At 39.0% G+C, this 20,892-nt stretch overlaps 1 protein-coding gene and 1 pseudogene across 1 annotated transcript; both read right to left on the bottom strand.

Moving 5' to 3' along the window:
- Nucleotides 1-256: 256 nt before the first annotated feature.
- LOC104454248 lies at nt 257-3,523 on the bottom strand (annotated as a pseudogene).
- An 838-nt stretch (nt 3,524-4,361) lies between these two features.
- On the bottom strand, nt 4,362-6,040 carry LOC120286059 (2,3-bisphosphoglycerate-independent phosphoglycerate mutase-like). The gene is made up of 2 exons (XM_039307132.1): nt 5,769-6,040; nt 4,362-4,715 (listed from the first exon to the last, which is right to left on the bottom strand). The coding sequence occupies exons 1-2, from the start codon at nt 5,925-5,927 to the stop codon at nt 4,593-4,595; spliced, it is 282 nt and encodes a 93-aa protein (XP_039163066.1). The 5' UTR covers nt 5,928-6,040; the 3' UTR covers nt 4,362-4,592.
- Nucleotides 6,041-20,892: the final 14,852 nt, after the last annotated feature.

Genomic DNA, 20,892 nt, shown 5'->3' with positions numbered 1-20,892 from the left:
AGGACTTGAAGTTTTATCGTTTGGGTAAAAATTAATGGTGCTGTAACTTCGTCTTTTTCTTTTATTTTTAGCATTTGTGGATTTGGAACGTAAAATATAAGTCATGTTGCGCCGCTCGTGCACCTCTCGGAAAATCCTCTCCTTATACGAATCGCGGTCACGCGATCCCGTTATTGAGACCTGAATTTTAGTCAATAATTCAAAGGCTCTTTTTTTCTTTTTTTTCTTTTTTCTGGTAAATAATGAAAAGAAAAGAGAAACGCAATTCAGTTTTAAGTCTGTCCCAATCCAACGTCGGCAGCCCAAGGTTCAAGCTTCAAACCCGTTCCTGATAGACAATAATCAATCGACCACTTCTATGAGGGTCGGCTCGTAATCACCAGGAGCCTCGAACCCATGAAGATTCATCACAGTAGCAGCAACATTTGCAAGCCCTCCATGGAGTACGTCGCCGCCGAATCTAACTCCAGGTGCCAACCCTGGGCCTCCAATGGCAATGGGCACCTACGAAACAGGCACGAAAGAGATTTTAACAACACTACCAACAATCAGCACCAGAAGCGGACAAATTCGACACTAGACATTACTAATGCGATGGATAGAAGTATGTAATATATGTTGTCATGTTTTCCACAAAAAGACGTGTGTAAAAAAGAGTGCAAAATGAACTTACCGGTTGACGAGTGTGGGAAGTGAGCATCTGAAAGCGTCCTCTCTCGTCATGTAGAGGCTCCCCCAACTTGTCTGTCTGCACCATAACTTCGGCATTTCCATGATCTGCGGTGATGACATATATTCCTCCCGCCTGCTCCACAGCATCAATGATCATCTGCATTCACAGAAGGTACCCCATTCAGTGACCCCATTGGAAACAAAAACCAACATTTGGACTAAAACGTAGAAACTTCAGGACATCACACCCCAACGGCAAGATCAGCAGCTTCGCATGCCAAAGTTGTTGCCATGATGTCTCCTGTATGCCCCACCATGTCACCATTGGGAAGATTAACTCGTACCTTCAGTTGCAAATGCAAATATAACAATCAAATCATAGGATAGGATCAAAAGTCAAAGCCTCACGTGTCAGGCTGTTTCTTCTTCTATTTTCACTATGACAAGTAATGGGAAGCTGTCATATACAGCACAGAATTACCTGGTCAAATTTACCGCTAAGGATGGCATCCCTAGCTTTCTCAGCAATGTCGCCTGCCTTCATTTTTGGTTGGACATTGAATGTAATTCCACTGTCCCTAGGAATTTCCACGTACTCTTCCATTTCAGGATTAAAATAGCCAGAGCGATTTCCATTCCAGAAAAATGTGACGTGACCAATTTTGACAGTCTCGCTATTCAGATGAAGAACAAAAGAATATCAGTATATAAACACACGAAAACGTTCAAACCAAAGCCAGGTCAAAGAAATTGCAGCATCTAAGAAAATTAGACATGAGAACCTGAAAAGTCACTCCACTACTCTTAAACATTTCAGTGAGTTATGCAATAACAAGATAACAGACGTAAATTAATGAGGAAGAGCACAACCAATTTTAAAAATGTAGGACTTGTAAGTGCACATTCAGCACAGTAAAAAGAGAAAAAAAGGCAATGTGGTAGACTCACTTGCAGGCGAATATATCCGTATGCGGTTACGCACAAGATATTCGCCAGATGTTCTCTCTATCTCTGGAGGACAGACAAGGTAATGATTTGGAAGCTTCGATTCGCCATCATACTGAAGCATTCCGGCATAACGAACTTCAGGGACTCTAACACGATCAAATTTGTCAAAACCTTCATATTCAAGTGACTTTGCAATCATAACCATCCGGTCAGCTCGGAAATTAAACGTAACAACAGCGTCACCATCCACTATTGGGCCCACTGGCTCTCCATTGTCATCGACAATGACAAATGGAGGCAAATATTGGTCATTGGCCATGAATTCCTGCCTCAGCCTCCTCATAGCTTCAACAACATTTGTAAAGTTGTGAGGGGCTTCACCGAGAACTTGTGCATTCCATCCACGTTTTACAATATCCCAATCGTTCTGCATGAGTTTCATAATAATTTGCTTATCATGTGGTCGGCAATTCAATTGATGAAATGCAAATATACAGAGATCGCAAGAAGCTCCTAATAAGGTGGTGTGAAAACAGTTCAACAGGAATATTCTTCCATGGCAGCTCAGCAAGATGTGGCATCAAGGAGGGACTTTCATATGGTACGCACCTGATAGCAATTTAATGGCATTCTTTCTATTGATTTATCTAACAGATTAAGCAATCAATGTCATACAGGCAAAGAATAAACCGATAAAGAACAACGATCAACGAAATGGCTCCAGTGACTTGATCTAAGCTTCATTAAACTGAGGCTCAAAATCATTAATAATGCCCAGACTCTTCGCACATTTTATACGGTTTTACTAAACTATTAGCCTGCCAGTCACCAATCCATGGAAGATGCGCATAAGATATTAACCGTCCTAGTTACAGCTCACACATTCGAAGATAATGACTGCAGTACATACAGAATACAAATCTGTCACTCTTAACCCAAAGCCAGGGAAGCACACGCATGAACTACTCAAACGGATGATGGGAATAGCATCGGATGTTATCATTTACAAGACAGGCTACCAAACAAATCAAGAATCCGAAATCCATAGGGAGGTGGAAACGCAACTCAAACAGATGACATCGACAGGATCTGACCATGTTCCCACAACTTTCGGCATAACCAGCTAGGTTTGACCGGACAAAGTGCTATCTCACCGGTCATGACAGCGAGAATAAAAGAGAAATAGCTATAACAGATGCAAGGTTCTTCCAACTATCTTATGCAAAAGACCTCATGATTGTACCGTATCTACCTGGTTCTTTGAAGAGGCAAATTTACTTTCACTGACAACACCAGCGAAATGTGCTAATCGAGACCCAATCAACAACCAGAAAAGCTCACAAACACTTGAAACCACACCTGACACCGGCATGCTCACATACCTCCCACCGGCCCATAGTGACAGACATTTGACCTCCACCAGATGCAATTCGTGCATCAATACCTTTCGCTCTTAATTCTGCCAGGTCGTTTTCGAGAGTTTCTACAAAACCCACGCTGGAGCCATCCAAAACATCACGTCCATCTGTAAGAATATGGACACGGATTCTTTTAGCACCACGCTCAGCAGATCCTTTCAGCAGCAACTGCACCACGGAGCAAAGGGTTAATCATTACAGCTGCAAAAATAAGCTAAATGTGCAGAAGATGTAAAAGACAGGATTAGAGGGGAGACCTGCAATTGATCAAGCCTTGCATGGACTCCGCCATCACTCAGGAGCCCAATCAAATGTAAGGTACCAGTCTCAAAACTTTCCTTAATGTAGTTGAAACCTTCTCAATCGTAAATCTTTCCAGAAGCAAGAGCAAGGTCGACCAGCTTGGGCACTACATAGGGAAAGAGGGATTTTACAATTTCTCGGCTTAGTAGACCCGTTAAATGGGTGGGTCGGGTCAGGTTTAGGTTGGGTCAAAAATGGGTTAACCCATATTTGATTCATTTAACTCATTTTGACCCATATTCATGTAATGTAAATCAAGTGATCCATACCTAACCCGACCCGTACTCGACTCATACCCGACCTGACCCGTATTACAAAAACCTATTAATATTATAAGAAAACCCACTTCTACTATATGCTAATTCGATTAAAACTTCAAATTAATTTAAAAATAGTAAATTAAAAAATTAAAAAAACATGTAAATTGAAATATTTATAAAAAAATTAGATTATGCACATGATTCTCTTATTTGAAGTGAACATATCATTGAATAACTAAAAACCGTAACATGAAATTTTTTAACTAAACCTAAAAAGCTCATTTTTATGATTTTTTTAATAAAAAAAAAGTATTGGTAAAACATTAAAAAAATTTTAACAATTTTTATGCAATACAAATTTAATGGAAAATTTTATAATTCTTTTCAAAATATTTTTAAAAATCGAATTTTTAATTTTTGAAATATAATTTTTAATTTTTTAAAATATAATTTTTATAATTTTTATTTTTTAAAATATATTTTTTAATTTTTAATAATTATTTTTTTATTTTTTCTTTTCTCTTTTCTTTTTCTTCTTCTTCGGCTGGCCGCTCGCCACGATGATGGCCGGTGACCGACCATAGGAGAGATCGAGCTCGCCCGGCGTCGGGCGAGCCTTGCCGAAGATTGGTGAGGCTCAAGCTCGTCGATGTCTCGCGCTTGCCGACGTCTTGCTAGATTTGACAAAGCTTGACCTCAAGATCATATGTCGGGTGCGAGGGCGGCTTTACGGCCATCCCTAAAACAACAAATAAGGCTCCCCGTCATCGTAGTTGCAGACATCCTCACAGTCCGTCGGCAAGAGATGACGAAGCAGCGAAGCCTATTAAACGAATGGTGACGGCATCACTTTTGGAGCGCGATCGCAGACGATGCGCATGAACAGAGAGAGAAAGAGAGAAGCGGAAAGATCAAACCTTGGAGCCAGAGCCGGAGCCGCGTAGGAGTGAAGCAAAATCGGGGAAGATGATAGCTAATCGAGGCCGAGGCCTCACTCGATGCCAGCGAGCTCGAGTCTCACTAGATCCGGCGAGGCTTCCTCGCCAGTTGTCGGCGACCTGCCGGCGAGCTCGAGCCTCGCCTGGCCTGTCGCTGGTCGGTGGCCGGCCGTTGCCTTGTTCGGAAGGAAGAAAAAGAAAGAAAAAAGAAAAGAAAAAAATTGAAATATGAAAAATAATTATAATTTCGATTTTTATGAATTTTTTTATAAAGTTAAAAAAGGCCATGGGTTTAAATTTTAAAGTGGGTTTCCTAATGAGTAATGACCCATTTAAACCCTTTTTTTTTTTTTAAGTGTTGCTCATGATGTTTGTTTAGTTATTGCCGATCAGTTGCTTGGATGCTCCATTAGCCCTTGCTTGTCAATCTTCTTTGGTAACATATGCTGAATGAGAAGTTACACTTTTCATGTTAAAGGAGGGTGCCCCTGAGAAATGGAGATTGATCAGAGCTCATGGAACTGCAGTGGGTTTCCCGAAGGAGGGTGACATAGGTAACTGTGAGGTTGGTCACAACACTCACACTCGTGTGCCAACACTTGTGTGCCAACACTCACACTCGTGTGAGTGTTGAGACTGTGAGTGTTGTGACCAACCTCACAGTTACCTATGTCACCCTCCTTCGGGAAACCCACTGCAGTTCCATGAGCTCTGATCAATCTCCATTTCTCAGGGGCACCCTCCTTTAACATGAAAAGTGTAACTTCTCATTCAGCATATGTTACCAAAGAAGATTGACAAGCAAGGGCTAATGGAGCATCCAAGCAATCTGATCTGGCGATAACTAAACAAACATCAGGAGCAATATTTTGCTTCCGTACGAACCGGGTAAACCTTAAGGAGGCTATTGAGTTCTTCAAAGTTGTACCCGGCATATAAAGATAACGCTAGCAAGATAAAAAATTGTTCATTTGGCAATAAGGCGGGTCCAAAATAGGAAACAGACACGGACTCCTCAGATCACCAAACAAAAGAAAAAGAGCCCAAATCAATAATTAACATCCCCATCAAGGGATTAGCATCGGCAACCAAGCCAAAGCTTTAATGATCTCCAGATCAGTCTCCAACCCACTCAACAGTCCATCACCAGCAATCAAACGATCCCCACCGCTCGACTCCGATCAACCGGAAAACCCCAGAAAAACCCATCGAAACCAAACCAAACGCACCTCCTTGAGCGAGTCCATGGTGGGGGTCTCGGCGATGCGGATGCAGTTGTACGGGTGCTTGGCCTCCCCCCACCCGTCCAGGACAACCATGGTGATGGTCTTCCCCTTGGGCAGCTTCGGGTGATCCGCCAGCTTCCATGAGAATCCGGAGCTCTCCATTTCCTTATCTCCTCGACACGGGTCTAACTCCAAGTTTATCGGTCGGAAAATATCGCAGGGGAGAAGAAGATCACAGGAGTCTTTCCGGTATGAGGCTAGTCGATGCGGTTGGAACTGCGCGGGGAGGGATGGGATTATATAGGGAGAGAGTGCGGGGGCCACGCGCCCTTATCTGCCCGAAGACAAAAGGTCGGTCCGAAATCGAATATACTTCGACGAAAACGAGGAGAGAGAGAGAAAAGGGATCGTGGGACAAGTGGAGGTCGTCGGCGACCGTTGATTTCGTTCCCACATATTTGGCGAAACGGCGGCCGTCGGATTGGCAGGGGAACAGGGATCTGGGGCCGTTGATTTCAGGTTATGGCGTTGGAGTGGGGACTAAGGCAGGCTCCGTTTTTTTTTTTTTTTTTTTGGTCGATAGGCAGGCTCCGTTAACGTGGTGGTTTTTACCATAACCAATCCACGAATCGGGAAAAACGAGAAAAAGGGTGTGGGGACAAGTCGAGGTGGGGCGACCGTTGATTTCGTACCAACAGATTTGGCGAAACGGTGGCCGTCGGATTGGTGGGGGAACCAGGGATCTGGGGCCGTTGATTTTAGGTTACGGCGTTGGAGTGGGGACTAAGGCAGGCTCCGTTAACGCGGCGGTTTTAACTTTTTACCATAACCAATCCACGAATCGGGAAAAACGAGAGTCTTGTCTTTGATTGGCAGCGCTATAACTTCGGCTGTGCTTTTTCTTTTTTGTTTGTTTTCCTTGTCCATCCTTTTTTTTTTGTAATTTTGACAATAATAAAATGTTACACTCTCCTTATAAAATGAATTGCGTCGTATCATGTCGAACTCAAATCCCTCTTGATAAATTTTCTCCATATAAAGAGCCGTGCTCGTGCGTGAGATAAGAGCTTTCCCTTTTTTTTCTCCTTGCGGAGGGTTATAAGAAAATACAAAAATTGAAAGAGTTCATTAATGAATTTATTGGCATGCAATTCTTATTTATCGCGAAGACGGGTCTAAAAAAAATCCGCCAAGTGACTTGTGAGTATCCTTGAAAGTCAATGTTACTTCTCGTTTTTAAATTTTGTCTAATTTTGATTTTGTGTTTATATAGTAGAGCGATTTTGTGATTCAATTTTTTCTTTTGTATGAGAATGACTTGAAATTTGATTACTAGTTTGTATTTTCAAAAATTGAGAAAATTGTCTAAATGAGCCTCTCTCCTTTAGTTGGGATGCTCATGAAGTGTCAAATAAAATATGATTTTAGTTTTTAATCCTAGTTTTTTGAAATATTGTGTCGTTGACGTGTCAACTGTCAAAAATAGTTTGCTGCTTTTGACGGGTCGGGAGGGTAGGTGCAACCGAGAGTCTTCATTGCATTTGGAAAAGAAGTGTAAGTAGAGATGTACCTTTTCTTTCTTTTCGTTTCCCTCTCTCTTTTCCAATATTTTTTTAAACTAGGCATGACTTGCAATATAAAATGATTTAAGTGCGTAAAAATCCAAAAAAAAAAAAAATGTTAAAAGAGCACGTAAGAGGAGACAAGTTTGACATTTCTGTCGTTTTTTATTATTTAATTTTTACGGTAATAGAAGGTTTTTTTTTGGGGGGACGAAGTAATAAAAGGTTTGAAATGCTCATCTTAGTATTAACACTTTTGTTTTATTTATCAAAAGAAAATGCAATCTCAAAACAAAAACTCGCCATTGGTAGCAACATTACGGCACTTTCTCTTTATTTAGTTAAAATAAATAAATAAAACAAAAAGATGTTTCGATCTTAAACTTTTTTCCAATTTATAATACTTTCCGAACTTAATTTTAAGTCATTCTCATTTTGGTAAGTTAAATCTTTCGCATTTTGGAAAGAATTTTATATTCATCTCACTAAATCTACCGAGAATTTAGAATCTTAAGCATATTAATTTTTTCTTGGCATAGGCACTTTTGTTAGAGGCTTGATTTACTTTTGAGTAACCATTTTTATCCCCTTATATAATATTATGACATCGTAATATATAACATGGACTTGTCATGAATTTATTGAGAAAAAGTTTGAGATTGAAACGATCTTTTAAGTTTGTTTGAATATGTAGAGAGATAACTAAGAATGTACATATGAACGTGTTTGTCGACTCTACAATAGCTCTAATCAAATAATAGATATCAACACAAATAATGTATATACTATATAATCTTCCAGTGATGATTGGGTATTGTAGTCGATTTGATATGCCACAATGAAATGTGACAAGAAAACATAATAAGAAATGAATGAAATCGAAATTTATTTAGATACAGTGAAAAGGAACAAAATGAAAAATTCGAAAAATTTAAGTTTAAGATACAATTTCACTTGCTTTTGTTCTATAATGTAAACGATACGATAGTAGAGATCTTAACATTTCTTCCTACTAGTAAAAAGAGCAAACCACCTTGAACCTTAGCCCTTGTAGAACATGATACCAGTGAAGAAAATCATTTATCTAAAAAAAGAAAAAATCAGGAACTAGATTTAGATTTATATAATAATGATATCCTTATGAAAATCATCGAACTTAAAATAGTAGTAGTTCAACTTGATACAACTCTAAATGAGATTCTACTCTTACGTCATAACTACGGTATATTCAAATGTAACTATCATAATACTTAAAATCCAAAAGGGTGGGTAATTAAAAAAGAAAAGAATAGCATATTTTCATGTTGATTTAGACAAATAGAATAAATGGAAAGATATTCTAAAATCTAGGAAGTAGTGTAGTCATCACTCATAAAAATCACAAAAGACTGAATTAACTTTGAAGTGGAAAGTTGAGTGGAAAGTTGAGGGACCGCAACATACAAATTGGAAGTTCATGAACCCGATTGCACATCTAGCGATAGTTTAGGGATTTGTGTCGACTTTTATCAAACAAAAAAAGACTATATTGAACGATTAGAAATAGTTCAAGAATCACATTCCATAAAGTAAATATCAAAAGATAGCATTGCACATAAAACCAAAGCTCATAGTGTCTTCTTTCATTTTCAAATCAACTATGTATTGCCAACATATCTAGAGTCTCTTGGGTTATAATAGATTTTGCAGGGATCTAGGTCCAAATTGCTAATGTGAACAATTTACGGCCACCAACATCAAAATCTATGGTGTCAACTACCAACTAACTAATTTGAATTGAGTGTCGCATTCCCTCGATCCCAACAGCATCGCTTGATTACAAAGTCATATAGTTAATACTTGTACGGGTGATCATGAGAAATCGATGATGATAGAATCGAACTTGAGATCTCTCACTTTTTGAGGAAGATGATTGGAATTCCAAACCACATCATCATTGTTATTCATCTTCGTCCTTCTCTAATGACAAAAATAATTATCTAAAAAGTTCTAAATCTATTGTACGACAATCAATTGAGTCATAAAGTTGTAATTTCACTAATTCAGTCCAAAATTTTTGGACAATTTGTCAATATAGTCATTTGAACTAATTTTGATAAAAAAAAATTGTTCTTTTTCCCCTTCTACCTATCATTAGAAAGAAAAGGAAATAAATTAATAAAATATATAGAAACTTACAAAAATCGTTAACATCAGTAACAATCATGTCATGTAGGATAGTTAATGTTGATCAAAGTGCTACATCGACAAGTTTTTGTCAAAATGACCTTATTGTCAAATTGTCAAAAGGGTTAGAATTAAATTATATGATAAATTTAAGATTTTTTTTTTTTTTTTTTTAACATTTCTCCTCTGAGCACGCATGCATCCTCCTGGAATCTTTAGATCCATCACGGGCGTCCTCTAGCGTCTCAGCAGACTAATTGATCGGCGGCAATAAATATCATGTTTTCCTAGAGCACGACTTTGCACCATCAAAGACAGCAATTGTGCAGCAATTATTGGGAATAATTTTGCCATTCTCTTCAAGAAATCATAACATATCTTCGCGTGAACAGAGACGTCACGCTTCGAAATCGCCCAAAAATCATATGTAGTACTTAGAGTCAACGACTTCCCTGGCGTGCACCACGCATGCGTGTCAGATCACTACGTAAGCTTTCTAATTATTAATTTTATCTTTTGTATTGGGCTGCAATATTTTCAAGCATGGTTATGCACTTATGCATTCCATTTTTAGACTTTGGAAATTGTTATTTTAATCACATGATTTTGCCCCAGCGTCATCTATGCTTATAAAAAACTATTTTCAATTCATCAAGTGCACCTCACGAAGGGAATATCCAATGAAACGATGCCTCTTCCCCATCTCTGACCATATTTACACTAATTAAGTATTTTGAAAGCATCTAAACTTGTCATGAAACTGTAATTTAGTCTCAAAATTTTTAAAATGTGCAAGTAAGTCATAAACTTCTCACGAAAATGCAACTAAGTTTTAAAATTTTCAAAAAGTACAATCAAGTTCTCAAATTGTCAAATTGATCCAATCAAGTTCTTTAGTTGATTGCATTGTTTTTTTTGAAATTTTTAGGATTCAATTGAACTTTTATACCAAGTTTTAAGGCTCGATTCCATTTTTTGAAAGTTTTATGATTTGATTGCACTTTTGTAATAAATTTTATGATTGCATTGCATTTTTTTAAAAATTTTAGAACTCAATCATATTTTTGTGACAAATTTTATGACTTTTAGTGCATTTATCCCTTATATTACTAATGAAGTCTTCTTTGGGCGCATCTTGATTTCTAAGTGGGTATATAAAGAAAGATATATACAAGTACGGCCAGTTTTGCACAGGTGTGTGCCTACATAGAATAATATTTGCACGTGTCTTTTTTTTTTTTTGGTAAGTAAATATTTGCACATGTTGCTATGTAAGATAACTAAGAAAAGCCAAATCGGCATTTTTTTCGTTACCGAAAGCCATGACTTTCTGTTAGAAGAGAAAATGTGGTGAAGATCGATTCCTTATCAACTTTGGTTATCACCTTAGTGCGTCGCAGTGAATATTACGTCTTCTTTGTAGCCATCCATTCCATTGAACAGCCAAAGAGTTCGTATTATCTCCAGCACTCTTGAACTACTTCATATAGCTCTCCGTCTATAAGCTATTTCCAACACTGTCCAGCCAAAGAGTCCGACCTTCCTTGATGTCCCCCGCAAATTGAAAGAGTTCAAGATATAAAAAAGAATGAAAAATTTATAGTCAATGAAAAAGTTAAAGCTACACAACTTCCCAAAAGCAATTATTTTTGACAAAATGATACCAAAAGTTTCATAAGTTTCACGCAACCCTTAAAAACCAAAACTTTTTAAATAATTACTTGAGTATCAGTTTTATGAAAATCGATTACTTTAGTACCATCGTCAATTTGGATTTTTGCTAGAAAGTCTGATGCGGTAAAAGTTTATTTTTTTTCAATTGACATGGCTCATCAGCAAAGTGAGTCAGCATGAATTGTTCTAAACCACACTATGTGTGTTATTTGCCCCAAATTTGCAAATTGGGACCGAATTCTTTTTCTTCTTCAAACCCTAATTTTGCTGTGTTCTTCAACCAAGAAATTGGGGCAAAATTAGGTATTGAAAGTTTGCAATGGAGACAAGAGCAGGACAAATATCCCTAAATTAATCACATTCCGGTAAAGAATCGGACGGACAAGAGTCACGGAAGAGAGGGAGCAACATATTACCGCCATGAATCAGTTGTTGCAACTGGGTTTCTTTGGACGAAAATGAAGAAACAAACGGAGGAGATGAAGGGGAAGAGAAGGTAAGTTGGCGAGTTCGTTAGTTGTCTTCTTCGAAACCTAACCCAACCACAACTGGGTCTCTTTCTTTGTTTTGTCATAACCATGGAGGGTCCTCTCTTTCTCGTTTCTGCGTTTGTCTTCGGACGAAAATGTTAGACGAAAACGCAGAAACAAACGGAGGAGATGAAGGGGAAGAGTAGGTAAGTTGGCGAGTTCATTAGTTGTCTTCTTCAAAACCTAACCCAACCATAACTGGGTCTCTTTCTTTGTTTTGTCATAACCATCGAGGGTCCTCTCTTTCTCGTTTCTGCGTTTTTCCCTTTGTTCTCTCTTGCTCTGCTGAAGAATGGGACCAATCTGTGTAAGGAACCGTCACAAGAAATTTGATGCAAGTGATGGCCACAAATGAATTGTTTTCCAATACAGGTCAAGATTATTCATCTATTTCGTTCTTGATATTTCAAACGCATTATGTGCTCTTGCCTTGTTCCTTATGAAGTAATTACAGCAACATGTCCATGCCCAATGCAATGGAAGCAGTAATGGCTTGTTGGGAGATTGAGCGGGACGGCAACATTTTCTCAGATGAAGTTGCGCCGTTTATGTCAAGCAGGGCCTGGTTATCCCATCAAGCACACTCAACCCAAGATGACTTGCTAGATGGGGTCTTCTTCATTAATAATATCAAGTTCTTGTTAGATGGGATATCGCCAAACATTTCAGTAAACTAATCATGAAGACTGAAGCTTCATAGTTCGAAACTCAAGTAGTTATAGATGGATGTGCAAATAGAATTGAGATAGGATTGATTTGACAATAAAACGTCAACCCAACACAAAGCAATAAGCATCATTCGTGCATAAGATACTTTTCTTTTGCCATATGCATGAGATGGTGTAAATAAACATTAAGAATAATCTTTACTAGATTTTATGAACGAAAATAAATCTATATATGCAGAGGGAAAAGGGTGAGAAAAAAGAAGAAAAAGAATATCTAGCCCAATATGAACAAATAGGCAAAAGGGTGAGGAAGGAGAAAACAAAAGAATAAGGATATTTAGCCCTTTATATGAACAAAAATTATTGAGCTCATGCAATCTTAACTTACATAATTTATGTTTTCCCTATAAATTTTAATTTTATGACAATTATCTTGTCTATATATATACGCTAAGTAAGCCTCGTTTGTAATTTTCTGGATGTATGAGGTGAGGCTCTTTTCTTTTGTTCTATGACTTTAGCAAACTCTAGACTAAGATTTTTTGGGAATTCAATCTTGCCTGAAATTAAGATAGGATATCACATGCCAACACTGTTACAGTGACGCAAATGCTATATACTGTAGCACAATAGGCATACGCTATTCACAATATATATATATATATATATATATATATATATATATATATAGAGAGAGAGAGAGAGAGAGAGAGAGAGAGAGAGAGAGAGAGAGGTAAGGGAACAACTTCAAGTCAAAGAAATTTGTAATCGAATATTATATATATATAAAATAAAAAGGTGAAGAGAGATCTCCTATACTTGCTTTGACGGAAGTCAGATATGCCCTTTCTGAGCGTCCTACTTATATTAACAACAATTTGGCTTTGCCTTGTATCATCCCAATGAAAAGGAAAGTTTCCTCTCTCTCCCTTTATTTATTTATTTATTTTTTTGTTTCCATTTCTTTGGCTATAGAATGAATTATGCAGACATATATGGCATCCAAGGTGGATGCTTGAATGAAATTCGCCTTCTTTATAAACAGAAAAGCATTATGCCAATTCTATCTGTTAACTTTTCTTTATTTAAATCAGATTGGTTTACTCCATTGACCACAAGGGCTTTCCTTTTGCAACTGCAACATGAATGCAACTAGTATTAGCAGAATTTTCCTTGCCATGATCCCTAAAAACAGACTCCATATAGGGATTCTTGCCTCGATCTAATGTGATCAGAGGCATTGGATTTGCGTTCGACCCGCATCATCAAAAGCGTCCCCTTGGGTCCAAACAAGAAATATTCCTCCGCGTGTGCATAATCTCCATTAGATTTTAGTGAACGATACTCCATTCAATCAACTTCAATGGTGAAAAAGACAGCCTAATAAGGGCATAATCTATCATGGCGTATTAATAATAGCCCATATTGATTAAGAACTCGACAGCAATTTAAATATAAATGAAGCAAAGATTATCACCATATTGATAAAATTTATCAAACTTTTGGATAGTTACTAAAGTTATTTTAACAGTATCTTCTAATTCATATGTGTGAAAACCAATGTGATATAAATATATATGGATCTTTCATGATCCCAAAGTCGTAATATAGATGTTGATAAACAATTTATCAATATAAAGCGAAATCGACGACTTATGGCCTTGGACAATATATACAATCGTGAAACTTATTGCCCCGATGTGAACTTATGAGCATGTCACCAAAAGGTGAACTATAACATACCTGTTCTAATTTCAACATTTATCATTTCAGTTTGAAAGGCGTGCATGTTTGTTTGAATCTAAATGAAAGAAAAAAGTGTGTTTTTTTTTTTAAAAAGTTTTCCAGCAAATTACAAAAATTACACAAATTTGAAATTAAAAAAAAAGAAGAAGATATGCGTGTATGTGTTAACATTGTGTTAAAAGTTTCGGGAGTTTTGGTCTTAAAAACGATTAAAAATATGTAAACTACAAAATTTAAATTGAGAAAAAAAATGTAAAATAAAATCTATCTTAGATATGCTAGTGACGCTAAAAAATTTATTGATTTTTATTAAAAACTTCTAATAAGTTATCCATAAAAATATACAAATCCAAAGTTAACCACCCAAAATACTTAGAACAACTAAGACCTCAACCACCTAAGCCCAAAGCAAGATGCTAAAATGAACTTAAAAGGAGTGGCAATTTGGTCTTTTCAATGTAAGGTTTTGCTCCAGGCATGTGCATGATTGTTGCATAAATAGTGGTTGTAATTAGGCTGCGCATGGTAAACTTCCCCGGCCCAAGAATTTCTATTCCTCTCTTCCCCGAACAAAAAAAAAAGAATAAAAACCTGTTTGATAAAGACAAGTTAGTTTTTTGTTCCCGGGAACAAAAAGTTAGCTCGGGAATGGTTTTGGAATATAAATGAGAAGTAAAAAAAAGTTGCTTCTTGTTCCCGGGAACAAGTTTAAGAAATAAGTGAAATTTTTATTTTCTTTTATTCTTCTCTTGTTGACCGCCATTAACCGCCCTTGACTGCTGCCGATGCCGCCGTTGGCCGACCGTCGCTGGTCGTCGGAGGTCGATCGGCCGTTACCGCCGCCGGTTGCCGCCGGTCGATCGATCGTCGCCGTCGCCGGTCGCCGCCGGCCGATCGTTGCCGCCGGAGGCCGACCGACCGTCGCCGCCCGATTGTTCCCGCCATTCTTTGGGACGGCGGCCGCCCGGTCGCCACCGGCCGACCGCCGCCGCCCGGCCGACCGTCGCCGCGCCGTCGGCCCGACCGCCGCCCGGTCGTCGCCGGTCGCCCGAACGCTGCCACCACCGCACTTCGCCGTCGGCCGACGACCGGGCGGTTGGCGGTCGGCGGCGGCCGATGGGCCGTGCGGCGGCGATCGGCGGCAGCGGTCAGCGGCGGCGGTCGGCCGGCGGTGAAGTGCGGCGGCGGCGCGTCCGGTGGTGGCGGCGGTCTACCGGAAAAAAAAAAAAAACAAATAAATATAAAAAAGAAACTATTTTTTACCAAACGCATTTCTATTCTTTTTCTATTTCTAGAGTAAAAATTTTGTGTAGTTACCAAACAGATTTTTTACATAGAAATTGTTCCCCAAAATAGAAATAGAAAAGAACTATTTCTGAAAAAAATTGTTCCCCGGCCATGTTGTCATGCACAGCCTTAGTAACTAGGTGAACATTAAGTTACGCTTTTTGGTGTTTTTCCCATAAGAAAAGGACCCTAAGATCAATATAAGCACCACTTTGCAAAAGTGAACAACAAATGATAAATTGATTTATAGAATAAATGATGCAATAAACTTTCATTAGCTACTTGAAAAGGTGAGTCATGTTTAAATATTAAATAAAGATATATCACATCATTTAAGACTTGGTTTCATTAATTAATTTTATATTAATAGCATAAATAAACAGAAGAGACAATACCAAAATTCAGTCTTGGAACTCTTAATTAATGTTCAATTTGGTCCATAAACTTTTCTTTTAGTCCAATTAATCCTTATGCTTTTCAAGTCGAGTCAACTTGATTTTTTTATATGGTTTTACAAACAAGTATTAATCTTGATCAATTTCAATCCATTCATAGGCAAATATATATGATTTCGTCAAATAATATGGATTTCCGTGTATTTGGCTCCATATTTGATTATGAATGCATGCAAACCACCCTATACATATGTACTAATTCTATAGCATTTTATAGGACTCCACTTTACAATGTCCTAACATTATTATTCTGAGTGGGAAACAGTGGGATCCAAATATGACTCTGTCATATGTTAACCAAACAAGTGCCTATTTGGCCAATTTGTTCTATATTACATGATTTTGTTAATTCTCAATTTGAATGTTTATATCATATTTGACAGAACAATTGAGTTCTTCGATTAAGTTGATCCATCTTAAATTGATGTAAAATAATTGCATATGTCAAAGAGAGTAACCTATCTATAATTACAAATTTGAACATCTCATGTGCCAAGTATTTAATACTTGAAGGTGTGAGGAGAGGCAACTAATGTGATTACCTCGTTTGAACGTAACCAATGCATAATTATAAATTTGGCCTGTTAGGTTCTCAATTTAAAGTTGGTTTAAGAGGATAATTTCCTAATATGGAGGAGATAAGCTACTTATCCTATGTAAGCACACTCAACCTAACATGACTTGCTAGATAGTGTCTTCTTCATCAATAATAGCAAATGTCTTGTTAGATGGGGTATCACCGAACATATCATTAAACTAATCATAGATAGTGGAGCTTCATAATTTGGAACCCGGGTAGTTATAGATGGATTTGCAAATAGAATTAAGATTGGATCGATTAGACTATAAATATCAATCCAACACAAAGTAGTAAGCATCATTCATGCATATGACATTTTTTTTTCTGCCATAAGGATGAGAACTGAAATAAATTGTAAGGAATAAATTTTACTGGATTTTTTGCATGGCAAATCTTCCATTATTATATAACAAATCTATACATAAAGAGGGAAGGACGCAAGAAAAAGGAAGAAAAGGATTATTTGCCCTAGATGGACAAAAGGCATAAAGAAAAGGAGAAAGAAAATATAGAGGATATTTTACCTTTTAACTGGACAAAATTTATTGATCTCATGCAATCTTAACTTACAAAAATTATGTTTTTTGATCTGTCGACAATTATCTTGTCTAGGTAAAAGGAAAAAAAGTAAGGGAACTATTTCGGGTCGAAGAAATCAATATTCTAGAAATAATATATAAGGAAAAGGTGAAGAGAGATTCCTTCACTTGCTTTGGCGGGAGAGAGACATGTCTTTTCGAAGTGTCCCACTTATCTTAACTTCAATTTGGCTTTGGCTTTGCCTTTGGCTTTGTGTCATCCCCATGAAAGGGAAACTTCCCCTTCTCCCTCTCTCATTCAAACTCTCTTGGTTCCAGGTCAAGCCAAAGGAAAATGACTGGATCCTCTCGTCGGCCACTTGCCGTTCACAGATAGCGTGAAAGGCACCCTTACCGTGTCTTTATTGCAATTTGTATTCTGGGTAAAAAGATCTTTCTTTGGGTTCAATTCCTTTTCCATTTTTCTTAGATCCGAGAAATTTCCCAAAAGCAAATGAAATGGGTGTCTACACTTTCCGGCATGTGATTCTTTCTATTAAAATATTTAAACAATAAATTACACTTTTATCTAATAATTTAATTTTTTTAAACAGTCGGTAATAATCCACAAAATTTCAAAAGGTCCTGGTCTCTTTTTGCCTGTATATTTTCACTCTTCGGGTTGAAGTCAAAGTCTCACAGTTTCTTTCGTCCCTGCTTTGTCTGTCTTTCTTTGACTTCTTGTCAACAAAACCAAAGATAGATAAAAGAAACAAAACCGAGGGAGAGCAGAGGATTCGGTGGATAAGAAAAGGATAAGGGGAGAGAACCAAAGGAGAGAAAACAGAGAGGACGGGGGAGAGAGAAAAGAGGAGAGCGTTAGGTGCGTGTGATGTCTAGAAGTAGGGCTCAAAAAAAAGGAAAAACAGGAAACAAAAGAACGGAGAGGGGGAGAGAGACGGCTGGAGTTTTCTTCTTCTCGGTCTATCCATGGTTCCGGGAGTCAGAGAGAAAACAGAGAGCAAAAACTAGAGGGTGGTAGAGAGAGGGTGTGCATGCAAACGTTTCTGTTTCTCTTGGTTTCTATTCTTTTGTTCTCCTAACAAAAAAACAGAAACCTTGTTCTTCGCCACATTGTTTTTTTGTTCCCGGGAATAAAAACTTAGCCCGGAATGGTTTAGGAACAGAAACAAGAAGCAAAAAAAGTTGCTTCTTGTTCTAACAATTGCTAGAAACAAGCTAATTTTCTTTTTTTTTTTCTTTTTTTTTCTTTTCGCGACCACCATGAACCGCACGGAGCCACCGGCCGCCGCCGGTCGCCGCCGCTGCGCCGGTCGCCGCCCCGGTCGCCGCCGGACGCCTCCGCCGCCGGACGCCTCCGCCGCGCCGCCGCCGCCGGTCGCCGCTGCCGGCCGGCGGCCGTCTCCGCCTCCGGTCGCCCGCTGCCCGGCCGGCAGCCGTCTCCGCCTCGGTCGCGCTGCCGCCCGCCGTCGCCGCCGCCTCCGTCCGCCCGTCGCCGTCGCCGGCCCGCCAGCCACCGCCGCCGCCGCCGACCGCCGCTGCCGCCGACCGTCACCGCCGGCGCCGCCGGAAGCCATCGGCCGCCGACGACCGGCGGCCGATGGGCTTCGGCGGCGCCCGGCGGTGACGGCCGGCGGCCGGCGGTCGTGCGCGGCGCGGTGGCTGGCGGGCCAGCGACGGCGACCGGCGGCGGGAGGCGGCGGCATTCCGTCGGCAAGATTAAAAAATGAATAAATACAAAAAGAAATTGTTGCGTTATCAAACGCATTTCTATTCTTTTTCTATTCCCAGTAGAAATTTTGTGTCGTTATCAAACGGGTTCTTTTACTCGAAATTGTTCCCCGGAGCGAGAAATAGAAAAGAACCATTTCTGAAAAAAAACTCTTCCCGGAACGAAACGTTTGCATGCGCTACCAGAGAGTAACCGGTGAGCTTTCCTTGCCGTGGGCGTCACTAGTCGGAGTTCTTCAAGTTGCTCCAAAAAGCCGGACCCTCTTTGATCAATTCATTTGCATGAGCCGTTTGTTGTGATTTGGTCCGAGAACTTATCCCAAAATGCATTTGCAGCCTAAATCGAGGACATGGAATGACTTGTTGCGTGACTTAATCCGAATTAGAATAGTCTGTGTTTAATTTCGATTCATCGTTTCTCATTAGTATGTTTTGGATGTCCTAATAACTTGTCCACGTTGAATGATATTGATTTGATTGCAACCCTTACCTGTCCGTAAACGATGGGAAACTTCAACAAGGACTTGGTGCAAGTCGCACCTCGTTTGCTGTGCTGTTTGTGCCACTGTCCAGACCGGTTCTCAACTTGGACGGTGGGCAAACAGCCTTCAGTTCACCGCAATCCGATTTGAGTCGATTGTCGAAAATTCCCTTATCCGTGTCTAATCAACTTTTTTGTTTGTAAAGGTCTATGCTAGTGTTATTAGAATTTGGGGAATGCGGGGTTTGGTGGAATAATTAGTTTATGGTCTTTATTAGTTAATAATTTATGATGGTTTGACCTATGCTTGCCTCTTTCTTGTTAGCTACGTCTACATTTGAGGGTGGTCCGGTTTGGTTCGGATTCACGATGAGGCCATCTGAAGGCTGTTAAGGCTCGGTCCGGGGGTGCTTCAAGGCCTGAAAGCGAGCTGAATACCTACTGATCAGACAGGTCTTCGGTCTGGAAAATGGGCCATTAGTCCGTCCTCATTTCACTTGGCCACTCCGAGCCGATCCTCGACTATTCCCTTTTGTGGTGTCATTTGGTTTATAGTTAAACAACGCTACGTTTCATCATTTCCTCATCATTCTTTGGGTCTTTAATCACGTTTATTTGTGTTTGCATTCGGCCTAACCTCTGTTTTGTAGGACATACAAAGAAATAACTTCGAATAAACTAATATGCTCCATGACACGGAGCTATCATTTTCCCTAAAGTTCACAGCCGTAAGCATTGTTTTGATGGTAAAGCAAACACATTATTGAAGTTCCCAGCACGTGAAAAGACTATCGAAACAGTAGGGTCTGGGCGCCAGACTCAATCTGCTTAAACCCTTTTTCTCGAGAAAATATTCAGTGGTATGTGCGGGTCACATCATTCGCCGACTTGGTGTGCACATACTACTCAAATAGTGACACGTGTCCTATGACCCCTGCTGGAAAATGAAAAGGCGGATGACGTGGCTGAATATTTTCTCCTTTCTTGCTGCCTTTCTTTTCTACTGATGCTCTAGACTTACTACAATTATGTATTTTTTTTTTGTTAATATGAAAAAAGGGTTGATTTGTTTTCGTTCTTGTGGCAAAAGCAGATTTACCGTCTCCCCCCCCTCCGATTTAATATTATACAGGATCAATTTAATATTCTCAACAATAGACACGATCAACAGGCGAGTAGCGAGCTACCTTCAACTTCACTATTCTTACCAGTAAACATGATCAATAGGCAGGCAGCTCGTGGGCCCCCTGAGGACAAACATCACAGGCTTTGCCCGGCCTGACCATATATTTATTGAAAGGAAATGTAATATGTCTTTTATTAATAATTTTGAGGGAAAAGCCGTAAAAAAATCTCAAATTTTATTGGTTGCGATACATTTATCATAAACTATTTTTTATAGAACAAAAAAATCTCAAACTTGTACTCATGTATTACATTTACCTCAAACTTTTTCTTATAATACCAAAAACCCTAAACTTATACATATATGACATATTTACTCTGAACTTTTTAATGATATTAAAAATCCCAAACTTATACCTATGACATCAAAACGGATGCAAGTTTTAAGTTCAAGGTAAATGTGTTACACAGTATGAGTTTGGGATAAATGTGTCACATAAGTACAAGTTTAGTAATTTTTAGTGTCACAAAAAAGTATGTGATAGACGTGTCACAATGGGTATAGTTTAGGGTTTTTTTGTGG

This window comes from Eucalyptus grandis, chromosome 1, assembly GCF_016545825.1.
Source record: "Eucalyptus grandis isolate ANBG69807.140 chromosome 1, ASM1654582v1, whole genome shotgun sequence".
In the NCBI taxonomy this organism is placed as follows: domain Eukaryota; kingdom Viridiplantae; phylum Streptophyta; class Magnoliopsida; order Myrtales; family Myrtaceae; genus Eucalyptus; species Eucalyptus grandis.
This window is presented reverse-complemented; position numbering and strand designations above follow the sequence as displayed.